Source organism: Telmatherina bonti (genome assembly GCF_933228915.1).
Source record: "Telmatherina bonti genome assembly, chromosome: 5".
Classification (NCBI taxonomy): domain Eukaryota; kingdom Metazoa; phylum Chordata; class Actinopteri; order Atheriniformes; family Telmatherinidae; genus Telmatherina; species Telmatherina bonti.
The window spans coordinates 14,702,556-14,715,209 of record NC_136623.1 but is presented as its reverse complement, the minus strand read 5'-3'; the positions used below and the strand labels follow the sequence as shown (position 1 = coordinate 14,715,209).

At 36.3% G+C, this 12,654-nt stretch overlaps 1 protein-coding gene and 1 long non-coding RNA gene across 2 annotated transcripts; both read right to left on the bottom strand.

Annotated features, from left to right (window-relative positions):
* Nucleotides 1-446: 446 nt before the first annotated feature.
* LOC306755606 lies at nucleotides 447-3,655 on the bottom strand. The gene is made up of 6 exons (XR_013771297.1): nucleotides 3,464-3,655; nucleotides 2,172-2,189; nucleotides 1,912-1,941; nucleotides 1,501-1,548; nucleotides 1,261-1,317; nucleotides 447-1,090 (listed from the first exon to the last, which is right to left on the bottom strand). It is a non-coding gene; the product is annotated as an uncharacterized lncRNA (long non-coding RNA).
* A 958-nt stretch (nucleotides 3,656-4,613) lies between these two features.
* Nucleotides 4,614-10,868, bottom strand: dhdds (dehydrodolichyl diphosphate synthase). The gene is made up of 9 exons (XM_079240882.1): nucleotides 10,730-10,868; nucleotides 10,403-10,483; nucleotides 9,875-9,991; nucleotides 9,651-9,793; nucleotides 7,468-7,584; nucleotides 7,251-7,352; nucleotides 7,021-7,135; nucleotides 5,936-6,043; nucleotides 4,614-5,060 (listed from the first exon to the last, which is right to left on the bottom strand). Exons 2-9 carry the CDS (start codon nucleotides 10,463-10,465, stop codon nucleotides 4,818-4,820), a joined length of 1,008 nt encoding a protein of 335 aa, XP_079097008.1. The 5' UTR covers nucleotides 10,466-10,483; nucleotides 10,730-10,868; the 3' UTR covers nucleotides 4,614-4,817.
* Nucleotides 10,869-12,654: the final 1,786 nt, after the last annotated feature.

Genomic DNA, 12,654 nt, shown 5'->3' with positions numbered 1-12,654 from the left:
CACGCCACTTAAGTGGCTGTAAATTGTGTGAAAATGTAGTTATCTAAGTCCATAACAAGTGGGGAATAACTGTGAACATCCTATACCTGTATGTTTCATCTGTTCTGACTTTTGCTTAAATCCTGGATGCCTAGTTATGTTATAGAATCTAAAACAGACTTGTTACGATTAAACCACAGTCTGCTGTTTGGTATGTCTACAGGACACTAGTTAGATAAACGAACTGGAAAAGTGAGTTTATTGTTAAACTACTTTAAATAGTGAAATGAAAATGCCTACATCCAGGTTAAATGATACGCATGACAACTACCTAAAATGGATGTCCCCATCAAAATGGAGGACTCTGCAGTTTGTTTGCAATGATGGTACTGAAAACCACTGGACTGCAATGATCTTATTTTCGATCACGTACTGCACATTAAAAAGAAACACTGGAAGTCAAGATGGACCTTTTGACAATTTTTTGTTTTTTATTCAAGAACATTTAGATCAACCACTGAAGCCAGAAAAGCCTCTTCTTCCACTAATAGAAACATAACTTAACACAAGTTTTCATCAGATGACCAGATTGACAAACATGTTTTTGGGATCTATCAAACTTTTGACCTAATAACAGTAATTTTCTGTGGCATTTCAACCGACTAAAATTTAACATACACCGTATCTAGACATTTGGTAAGAAATTGTTTCATTAGTTCAACATTAAAATACAAGAGATAAAATACAATATCCTATCATCTTGCAAGTTTTAATATGCTTTAGCTGCCTTATGTTTACAATTAGATTCAAAGTCCAACTTAAAGTATCTATTCCTCAGCAGTTTCAAATAAAACAAAGAAATTAGACAAACTAAAAATGCCACGTCTACAAGATATGGACGGTAATCGTTTTAAAAATGATATAAAATGAATATGAATGTGAAAACAAAGTTTTGTTACATCAAGTGCAAGCCCAAAACAAACCTATAAATGACATTTGTAATATAAAACTTGGTAAAAAATACTTATTTAAAACTGTACAATCACCAAGTACACAGACTGAGCACATCAACGGTTATTTATTTGGCTTCGGTGGCTTCGGCCTTTGGCTCCTGGGAACATAAGAAATTATTTTAAACAAGAAGATGCATGTAACAAGAAACATTTTCAGATATATTTATTTTCACTGTGCAGACATGAGAATAATGTAACTATTAAGTGTTATATTTTGTTTTTCCCCCCTTCAATTCAAAGAGGCTTTTGCCTCAAAACAGAAACAAACCTCAGCCTTGGTGTTGCCATTCTCAGCTGGCTTGGCCTTCTTTGCTTTTGGTGCCTTCTACAGAGGATGACAACAGACTAAAACTCAGTAACCAGTAACATACTCCTTAAAGTAAATACCTTAATTTTCATTTTGCTTTCATGGAAGACACTAAGCTAGACTCATTTAAAGCTCAGTAAATCTAACAAATATACTGTCCTCATCATCACCATCATCAGGTAACATGTCCAAGTTTTATACCTTTGCAGCAGCTTTTTTCTTAGTCTCCACTGGTGCTGCTTTAGGTTTCTGCAAAACAAAAACAAACATAAATAAAAAATAAGCCAATATAACAGAATACACTACAAAAAGACCAATTTCTTCTAAGAAAAAAAGCAATCACTTAGCATATTATTGATAAATAATTTTGATTTTACTGTAACCACTTGCTCCCCCTTCTTCCAAAATGTAATAGCTAAATATATTTAGATATACAGATAACTGAATTAAAACAACAGAACTTGTGTGCAGTGATAGTTTGTACTTATTTACAAACAAGCTGATCCAACACAACGCTGTTATCACTTCACTTGTAAATTAACAACAATCATGAAATATCACAAAGCAACATCACCATCGCTCCTAAGTGATCTGTTTTTATTAGTAACTTACCAGTGCCAGTCGTGGTGAAGTTCTTCTTTGCTATATAGAAGAGAGAAAGTCCACTTAATTATCAATTCAAAGCGCATTATATTCAATCTGAAAATACAAGTCAGATTTTAAGTTGGTTAGCTTGTTTAACAAAAAATATTTTAAAACATGTAGATAAAAACTGAAGAGTACATCAGATATTACAGATCAGGATTACATTAGTTAAAAAAGAAAAAAATAATATATATGGAAAAAAATAGAAAAAGTTGGAAGTGACAAACCTCAGGAGGGACGGTTTGCTGTAAGAAAAGATAGACAGAAAAAACATTACAATTTGAAAAGCAGTATTATATTTTTAAACTTAAACTGCATAATAATCATGAAATTGCATAAGTTCCAGTAGAATATTATCTCTTAATGGCTGAAAACTCTGACCAAGTTGTAAAAAACTTGACACTACTGTTGATTTTTGAAGCTCACAAAGAGCTTCCCGCGCAAATTTGAATTCAAACTTGGGCCGTCCCGTTACCATGACACCAGTTTGGCGCCCTGACAGCTTCCTTTGTTTTGTATCAGTGCGCGCCGACAGACAGCTGAAGGGAAACCGATAAGATTACTTCTTGACTAATCTGTAGCAACACAATAAAAACAGCTATATGTGAGTTTGCAGGAAATCCCACATATATATTTACTTTACGAATGCTTTTGAGGACAGATTTTTTTTAAAAGCTATTTCACTAATTGGCACTTCTATGTAAATATTTCTATATAATTACATTTAAATACACTGCATTCAGATTTTTAAAAAGTAAATAATTTAAACTATTACAATTACATTGAAATTTCCTTTTAAAAAAATATCTGATGCAGTCACGAATTTGCAGTCAGGTCTATTAATTTTTTTTTTTTTTTTTTTTTTTTAAATTAACGAGATTTTAAAGCGTTTCTGAATCCAATAAACGACCTATCCTTTGAGAAAAAAAAAAAAGTGTGTTATTTAAAACTGAAAATTAATCGCCACAACCTCCCCTCCCCCCACTCCTTCCTCAAATTCAGAAATCGTGCTTGGACAAATGTTAAAAAATAGTACATTAAAGCTTATCATTAACCTAATCCTAATTAGATCCCGGGATTTATTTTCATGTCGTGTTTAAAACTGAACAAACATTTACAGTGTGCGCGAAAAGTTGCGTACAACCTGTCAAGCTTTGCCCTGCCTACTGCCAAAGAGGGAAAAGCCAGGCGATGCAGAGACCTTGCAAAATGTAAAGCAATGGTTGCTCTAGCCGTGGCCTAAGTGCACGTAAAAAATACCAATATTATTCTATCAATTGTATCTGATCAGTTCATGTGTAATTTTTGCTTTAGGAAAACATATAAGCGTTCATTTTCGACGACCCGAAGGATGCTTGTACATATCCGTGCTGTCAGGCCGCCATTGCTCTAAGGTTTGTTAGGGATGATGACGTTCATCTGATGCAGAAAAAAAATAAGCGCAGCCTGTCCCTAACCTTAAGTTACCAACGAGAATCTCACACAAATATAAAAAATAATTAAAAATAAACAGTCTTACCTTTGTCTTTCCCATGTTAGTAGCTTGAAATTGACTGAAAGCTCAAAAAAAATATAGCTGTTAAAACAGGCTTTTCCGCAGAGACAACGCAGTACAACCGAGCAGCCGCTGTGTAAAATGGCGAATGTATAATGCAAACCAATGTTTTTGTAGTTTATACAGTGAAATATAAGATCGAAACCGGTTTGAACCAGTTTTCTATTTCGACGTTGATCATTGGACGCAGATGTAACATGTGGTTTGAGGCTCCGCCCATTTGTTAAAGCGGCAGAAAGCGCGCGAGGAAAGTACCGACCTGAGACGCGCGAGGCGCCCATTAAACAGCTTCAACAGAAATTAAAGTCCAACCATTGCTTCCAAACGCAATATCAAGTTAAACCAAAATAAACCAATTAAAAACACATCATTCATCTCTACATGAAATGGTAATGTTGATCTTTTTTTTAAATAAAAGAAAACATTTGAAAATAATCTTCTAAGAGTAATGGCAGGAATGAGCTGTTCTGAAAAGAAATCTATATTACTTATTACTTAGATTGTGACATTGGCCTTTTTCTCTTTCCCCTTTTCTATTCATGTTCCTAAATGCAAATTGTATAATTATTCAAAAGCATAAATTGTTTTATCAGTGTCTTTAAAACTAAACATCTATCCAACCATTTTCATTAGTGACATTGTTGTCTGATTGTTAAAAACAGTTGAGTTGTAGAGGACTCAGCACAGAAATGCTTTTTTCCCCTCAGAGGCTGAACATCAGCACTATAAATTTAATTGAATTTCCCTTTGGGGATTAATAAAGTATTTTTCATTTAATTTCATAAATCTAACAAGGGCTGGAAGTAGGTAAAATATTGTGAGGAAAAAAAAGATTAAGCTGCACATCATTTATCGATATGGATATACAGCTCTCATTTTATTCTGTTTAAGAAAGCTGGTCAAAATATAGTTATGTCTTCCAAAATCACACTAAACAAACACTTTCAGCAACAAAAATAAACCATACAGAGTATCACTCTGTTGGATGCATCTCCAAACACAGGACAAGTGGCTTTTCACACCGATTTGAACTTTTCTATCAAAGTCATGCATTGAACATACATTTGACACAACAATTTAACTACATCTTGACCAGACATTTCCACATTTTAGACTTTGTAAATCTACAATCATAAATATTACAATTATTCTACAGCCCCATAGGGGTAAAATTGCCCTCTTGTCTTGTACAAATCAGCAACAAAATGAAAACCCTCTCGGTTATTGTTTGTTCTTCCCATTTCCACAACAGTCCTTTAGGGAAGAAGATGGGAGAGGTTTCATCTCTACTTCGGCAGATTAGTTCTTTAGTGCTCTCCTAGGTAAAGACAGTTTCACTGCATAAGTCTTTAAAGAAAGAGTCTCTTTTGTGCTTCAGTGCTTGTAGGAAGTCCTGAACTCGTGCTTCCCGGGAGGCGGTGTAGTGCTGCAACGCCTCCTGTCTTCTCTTGGCATCAGCTGGCTTTCCATTCCCCTGATGCTGCAGGTGCTCTGCTACACAGGCACAATCTGCCTCTAGCTGTTGCAGGGCCTGCTCCTCTCGATGGAGGTCTCTGGCTTTCTTTAAAGTAACACACACAAAAATAAGCCAAAAGTCAAGTTTAGCTTTACAGTGCAGAATTGCTTCAATTAGTTACGATCTACATGGGTACTAAAACTCTGAACATTGTGTTGTAGGAAGCAGATTGCACAAACTGATGTCACCCTTTATTTAACATAAGTGTCTGTCCGAACTTAATTTGTACTGGTTTGAAACTGGAATTTTACTTCTCACCATTAGCTGAATACTGCGTGCTATGCCTGAAAAATTCAGTGCAACAAATGCAGAACAAAACACTAAAATAAATATAAGTTTGATAAGCTTGAAATGATTAAATGTTTGGTGAGCAAATTGGCCTATTTTGATGCAAAAGCTGCAAATAACACATGTAATTATGGATATTTTAATTCATGTAGCCATTCACATAAGAGTGAAATTGATATAAGTAGCACAGTTTATTTGAATAACTTTAACATTTATGTTTCAGATGGACTCTGGGACTGCTGCTATAGTGCAGCCTGTCACGACCTTTTATAAACATATTAAAGTAACATAAGACATGAAGGCCTGTGTATGACTGATCGCTATCTAAAGAGGGATAATTCCTCTGAATAATTAATCATTAGAGTCAGCAGACAAGTCTGTGGAATCATGTGCAGAGAGCCTCAAGCACACAACATGATGGCAACGTCTGTTGACTTGTGCCCTCCCTGACATGTTAGGTCCTACATGGGATGAGACAATTAGGATATTGTTCTGCAACGCCACAGATTCAAAGATAAATACCTTTGTAAAAGGCTATAAACAGTTTTTATTTAATTTCCTCACATTTGCAGCAAGGCCGCTGTAGTCCAAAAAGTTCTTGTTACTTTGCTTTTCTTTATGCAGCAGCTTACCTGGATGGATTTGTGATTTAGCTGATACTGGACAATGGCTTCACACAGGTTCCAGAAAGAGTACTCTGGCCACAGAACCGACTGAAACACGAGGCAGGAGTGGGACGTCTGCAGATGGAATCAACATGGGGGGGGGGGAGAAGCAAGAAAAATCTGAGCTGAAGCTGTAAAATGTTTTAGCAACTGATTCTTATAAGTTCAATTATTACACAATGTAGATCTCTACATTATATCCTCTAACTTTGAAGCTTTAATAATATCAATAGTCAACATTTCAAATTAATTTTATCTATTACCAATGTAAAGTCTTTGCAACAGAAGAAGGAAGCTTAGCTGGTTACAGCTGACAAGATAAAAGGTGCTTAAGACAGTTTATTGGGACAGTCAGGTGAAGTGGTCTTACATAACTTAGATAACCAACTAAAGCAGTGATAAACAGTGTTACTGAAGCGAAACACGGACATGCAGATTTGTTCTAATGCTGCATCAAAGACAGTCTTGGGCCAGCGTCTACAAGCAATGAGAGCTTTGTTACCACTGCCAGGCTGAGGTTGTGTATTTGGAGTTGGTCTGTCCGTCTGTTAGCAACATAACTCAAGTTATGGATGGATTTAGATAAAATTTTCAGAAATCTTAGAAACTGAAAAAAGAAACAAGTGATTCGATTTTTGGGGTCATCCAGCTCACCATTCAGGAATTTTTAAAGGATTATTTACCATGGGGACATAGGAGTAATTTCCCATTAGAGCTTCTAACTCAAAATAAATGCCTGCAATATTTCGCAACAGAAATAATTACAAAGGCTTTATGGAGGTCTGCATTCTTGAGTGCTTATAGTTGAATATGTCGCTGTGAAAACACCAAGCAATGCAACCTGAAATACATGTTTAACTGCTCAGGCCAAAGTCTAATTCAAGAGGAGAATGAATCCATCAACATAAGTCTGAATGATCACGCCTCTCGCCAGTTTATAGATTCATGTTGATCTCGTCTCAAAGTTAAACAGTCTCAAGGGTGGGTATACAATAGGAGCACGTCATTGTCAAACTCTTACTGTTGTTTGAGACATTATTTTCATTCCTTACCTGCCAGAGCAGGAAGTCGCTGAGGCGCACCTCTCCTGAGGTTCGGATGAGCAAATCAGGATTGGGTGACTTATTGCTGTACAGGCACTCACTTAGCAACGCCTCTGAAACATCGCTGAGTATGACAGAAACATGAGCAGCTTGTCAATGCATCCGGCTTATCTTTCTAAATGCTATTAAATGTGGGGTATTGACAAGATTAACTCCCAAGTGTCTGGTGCACTTCTTACCTCGCTTTGATCAGGCCCTGCTCCACTCCCCAAGCCATTTCCCTTACCGCATTGGTGATTTCATATCTTGATGTGTAGGCAAAACACACATTGAGGAAACATCTAAAATAAATCAAGAAAAGATGACATCAGAGGGGTTACTTCTATTGAATAAAAGAAAGTGTGTTGAGTCAGTAATAATTAGGATAATAGCAGAAGCATGAATGAACTCCCATACTTGTTGTGTGTCCTGGTTGACACCACAGCTTTGGCAATGAGCTCTTGAAGGTCTAGTGGGAGCATGTTCAAGTCGCCCAATACTCGGATACAAACACCATGTTTTTTAAGATTTTCCCTGTGAAACAGACAAGAGAAAGAATGAAAAATCATGAAGACAAACAGGTAGAACGAAGAGATGACTCAATAGGTTGCTTAAACGTGTGTCAGTATATCCCACAGAGGCAAACAAAAGTGTCAGACACAAACATAATTCCATCATTTCAGTGAGCGATGAGTGAAAGCAGACTGGTTTTGTATGCAAATGTGGTTTATAAACCATTTGTCTTCATCAAAATAATATTTCCTGTCCTGAATCACAATTCTTCCTCTTGGCAGCAGCAGCTTCTAAGACATCTTAATCTACTGTACACATTGACAATGTGGATTAGAAACATCAAACACAGCTGGCGCTCTAGCTGATCAAGATTATTAATACTACCTCACATGAATATGCTGCAAAATACTTCTGAAAGTCTTAATGTTAAAAGGGGAAAATTAAGTTAAAATGAACCAAAGCAGAAAGTGAAGAGTTGTTACTTCTATCTTTATGCTCTATAATGCTTATTTTTTTGTGGACACAAGAATACTCATCTAGAGAGAATTTGTGGAACTTAATAGTTGGTCGAAACAAGTATTTGTCCCTACTGTCTTGTAACTACTTGTTGGGAGCCAAAAAACATAAAAAAATAAAATAAAACTTGATAGCTTTAGGTTGCATCCAAAATCATTCACCAAATCCAATCCTTGAGAGTCACTGTCCTGCAGACTTTTGATGCATCCCTGCTTTAACACACATGACTCAAATTAACGGGTCAGTAGCAGACTTGTGCAGAGCTTATCAGAGATTCACTCAGTGTGAGGTAGGTCTGTTACAGCAGCGACACATCTAATACCTGCAGGACACTTTGCCTTGAAGAACAGAGCTGGGGATTACTGATAACCATAATAGTATGATGTTGTAGTGCAGCTAAAATGTATAGTGAGATTCTATATTTCAAATGTAGCGTAAAGCATAAAGTATGTCACTACAACAATATGAAGGGATGGGATTACACTGACTACCTTTCAGATGATCCGAATCTGAGACAACCAGGCTGGTTTAGTAGTTCTGACTGATTGTGAACAATCACACTGTCTGGAATATCAGTTATTGGGGGTGGGAGGAGAAATTGTTTCACATAAAAATCAGGATTCTTTCGTTTTACAATTTTTAAATTTGATTTTTGTTTCGTCAAAAATATTTTTTTTCCCCCAATTTTAAATGTTTATACGTTTAGATGCCAGATGAAGAAGAAGTTACTGCTTTTCTCCAGCAGAGGGTAAAATGCCAAACGTACCGCAGCAGCAAGCCAACAGACACTGAAACCAGCTATTTCATATGCAGTTCAAGCTTTTGAAAACACTAAGTTCAAACAGCTGCTTCAGATATATTGCTGCTGAATAAATCATAAAAACTGACACACAGTTGATTCTTTTATTTGGAAAATCTGGCTCGTGATATGGTGTGTAAACTTGGTCATCATGCAACTTTTTCACATGGTCTGGAGTTTAAAATGCAAACTAAAAATCGACAACACTGAAGAATCACAATTTAAATCAAATTGACACCCAAAAAAAAAAAGAAAAGAAAAAAAACCCCAGGAAGAATAGAATTGTGTCTAAAGCATATCGTCCCATCAGTTATATCAGTGAATTATTGCAATCTGCACAATGCTGTATTAGAGATACAGCAATGTGCAGACTGCAATAATTCATTCTGAGTGCAAGATCCTCAGTAAAAACTGGAGTGAAAAAGTCACCTAGGTCTTCTTTGCCCACTTCTGCCAAGTCAGAGCAAATTAAAACCTGCATCTAATGCAAAGTTACTGATGCAAAAAGAAACACCACACCAAACAACACTTGTATACTGCAGTCAAACCCAGATGTTTGCAGAGTTTTTTTGACCTGCATCGAAATATCTTGAGTTTGTGATTTTTGACAAATCCTCCATTATCTTAAAAAGATGCAGATTAAATCTAACGACACAGCTGTGTTGAAGCACATTATTTGTTTTCCATTTAACTGTACTTTAAGGAAGCTGCGAGTCATATAATGCCACTTGTGCCACAAACAGCAAAGTGGAAATTCCAACTTGAAACTTACTGTTCTTCCAGCAGCTTCTCAAATTTCTGCCTGGCCAGGTCCATCAGCCCATCCACCTCATCTTTACTGCGTTTGAAGTTCTCAATGCTGAAGGCGTACACCGTCACCTCTGGGATGTTGAGATGCTTGCACCAACGTAGCGTCTGGTGTGTAAGAGAGATGGAGTTCCATCTATTCGTGTCCCAGTGGTATGCATGCTTTTGACAGGCCAAATGAAAACTGACCTCTGCAAGCTTGTTGAAGCCTTGCATATGCCCCTCCTGACGCTCCACGTTGTTCTTCCGTGCAAAGCGGCGATTACCGTCCATGATGAAGGCCACGTGTTTCGGCATGGGTCCGGCCTGGGAGAGATGATGCCAAACAGAGGAATCATATAAGATGTTTGAGTCATCAAAAAAAAAAAAAAAAAAAAAAAAAGTCATTGCAAATAATTTTCACTTCATCTCAGCAGCTGCACTGTCTAACAAAAATCACAATAATCATTTAAAATATTGTCATCAATGCATGTTCCTGTTACTCACATGTCCCTGCATATAACAATGGATGCAAAAACAAAATGCTGCGATGCCATTTATTATTTTTTTCAATATCTTGCAGGCCTCTTACAAAGTGCATAGTGTAACAATATTAATACCCCACAAACTAAGATGAGAAGTATTTAGAATGGAAATTTCTTTTGGTCTAAAAACTATATCTATGAAAACAATGTATAAAAGACACCAACTAAGTTGCCCTAAACGACGAAGTCTTACCTTCAGCACATTGGCAGCAATCCTTTCAAGCAGATTCAGTTCTCCCTCTTTTATCCACGACATTTTTTGGCTTCAGCTGATCTGAAATCATGTGATTATGAATGTTTTTAAAGGCATATGACTGAACCACTAACAAACCTTATAAACGCCATAAACGTCAGACTCTATTAGTGCTTGTACAGTTTAGATTTGGTATAAATGTCGTTTTCACGTTTAATATAACATTTGATATGCAGGCAGTAATTGATTTATCCGTTAACAACCGACAGAGCAGAGGAGAAATCAACGAACTGAACTGCTGTGAAAATGAAGAAGCACAAACCGAACCTGCAGTCGCCCAGGAAACGGTCACTCTTGGTGGAAACGTCTCTTTTCATTCAAACCACTGAGGTACAAGTTGTTTAATCTCTCTAAGCTAAGATCGTTTTCTCACATTTCACACAGCCTCCAACTCACAGCCTTTACGATGACGATCACTTCCGCATAGGAGTTAACTGACGTTCACGTATGATGACGACTTCCTGTCAGACGTTTGTAGATATTTAAAACATGCGGATGATTTATAATCTCCGCGGCATTAATTTAATATATTTAAGTGTCTTATCCGAGTTTCACAAACAGGCTCTTTTTTATTTCTTATCAACTTATAAACATAATTTACGTACGTATATATATATATATATATATATATATATATATATATATATATATATATATATATATATATATATATATATATATATATATATATAGATATATATATATATATATATAGATTGATAGATAGATCCCCATATGTATGAAAGCCAACACTATCAGGAGACAAAATTACCATGTAATCAGTGTACATCAAATGGCTAATATTATAATTGACCATCACGCATCATGATTCACAAATGGAAAAACATATTGCAATGGTCCAAATTGATTAACCTTATTTATTACACTAAAAAACATCCATTTTACTGACATAGTTTTATTCAAATAACAATACTGCACAATTTTGCCATCAACATTGTTAAGTACTATAATACAGTGTTGAAGTCATAACTGTCACTTTCATGTGCTAAAAAAAGATGTTTTGTGTTAACTTTGTCCTGAGGCAGCTTTGACTTCTGTGTGATTGGAGGCATCTGAGATTACGGATGAGCATTGGAAATGTGTGCTTTGGAATGGTTTGATGGTATGGGGTTGTGGCAGATCTCTTAGCAAAGCTCATTTACACTTGCATGATAGCAACATTAATGTAGAAACATTCATTTTGGTTTTAGATCAACATAAGCATCCTCCAAGACAACATAGTTTCCAATGACATCCATGAATTTCTCAACAAGGTGGTGTGCTTAGCCCAGCAATCTTCACTCTTTATACACACAACTGTTCTGTTCACTCCTCATACACGACTGTGAAGTTTATGGACACCACCACGGTGGGTCTCAAACAGATCACTGAGGAGATTCACTAGAGTTATGTTCAGCTAACAACCTCAATTAAACACCATCCAGACCAAGATGGTCAGTGTGGATTATAGGAGGTCCAGGAAGACCAAACATGCTCCTCTCCTGAGGAGATGGTAGAGCGTATAGACAGCATCAAGTACTTGGGTCTCCCCATCATATCTGACCTGACCTGGCACCTGAACATTTCTCACCTACATTTCCTACATTGTGGAAAAGCCCAACAAGGGCTCATCTTCTTCAGAAAGTTAAAATGTGTTGGACTTTCCTCTCAGCTGCTCACAAATTTCGACAGAGCAAAAGGAGAGAGCATTCTCTTTTGTGAATGTCGTGATGTGAATGCATCATGAAAACAGAGATTGTTTCATCACTTTGGGCTTTACTAATTTTCCATTATTATTTGTACATTCTTTTCACATTTGTATTATATGTTTGTTTTTTTTTAAATATATGGCTGATTTATAATAAAAGTGATTATCAGACTGGGAAAATTGTCTTGCAGAAATCAGCAATGCTTTCATTTTAAAAGGCAATTAATGGTAGCAGAAGCTGCTCTGAAGATTTTGTACATTGTATAATGTTAACAGTACCTTTTTTGTATTTGAAGTCTTTTATAGGGGGATAACTCCTTTTCATCTTTGTGCACTTTTGATTTTTTTTTTTTACCTAGTGATGTTCCCCACACGTTTGTTTTGTCAGAATCAGCAAGACTTTTATTGCCATTGTCTTTGAACAATTTTCAGACTAGGAACTTGTTTCGGTGATAAGGTGCTGAATCATAAAAAAAAAACCAAA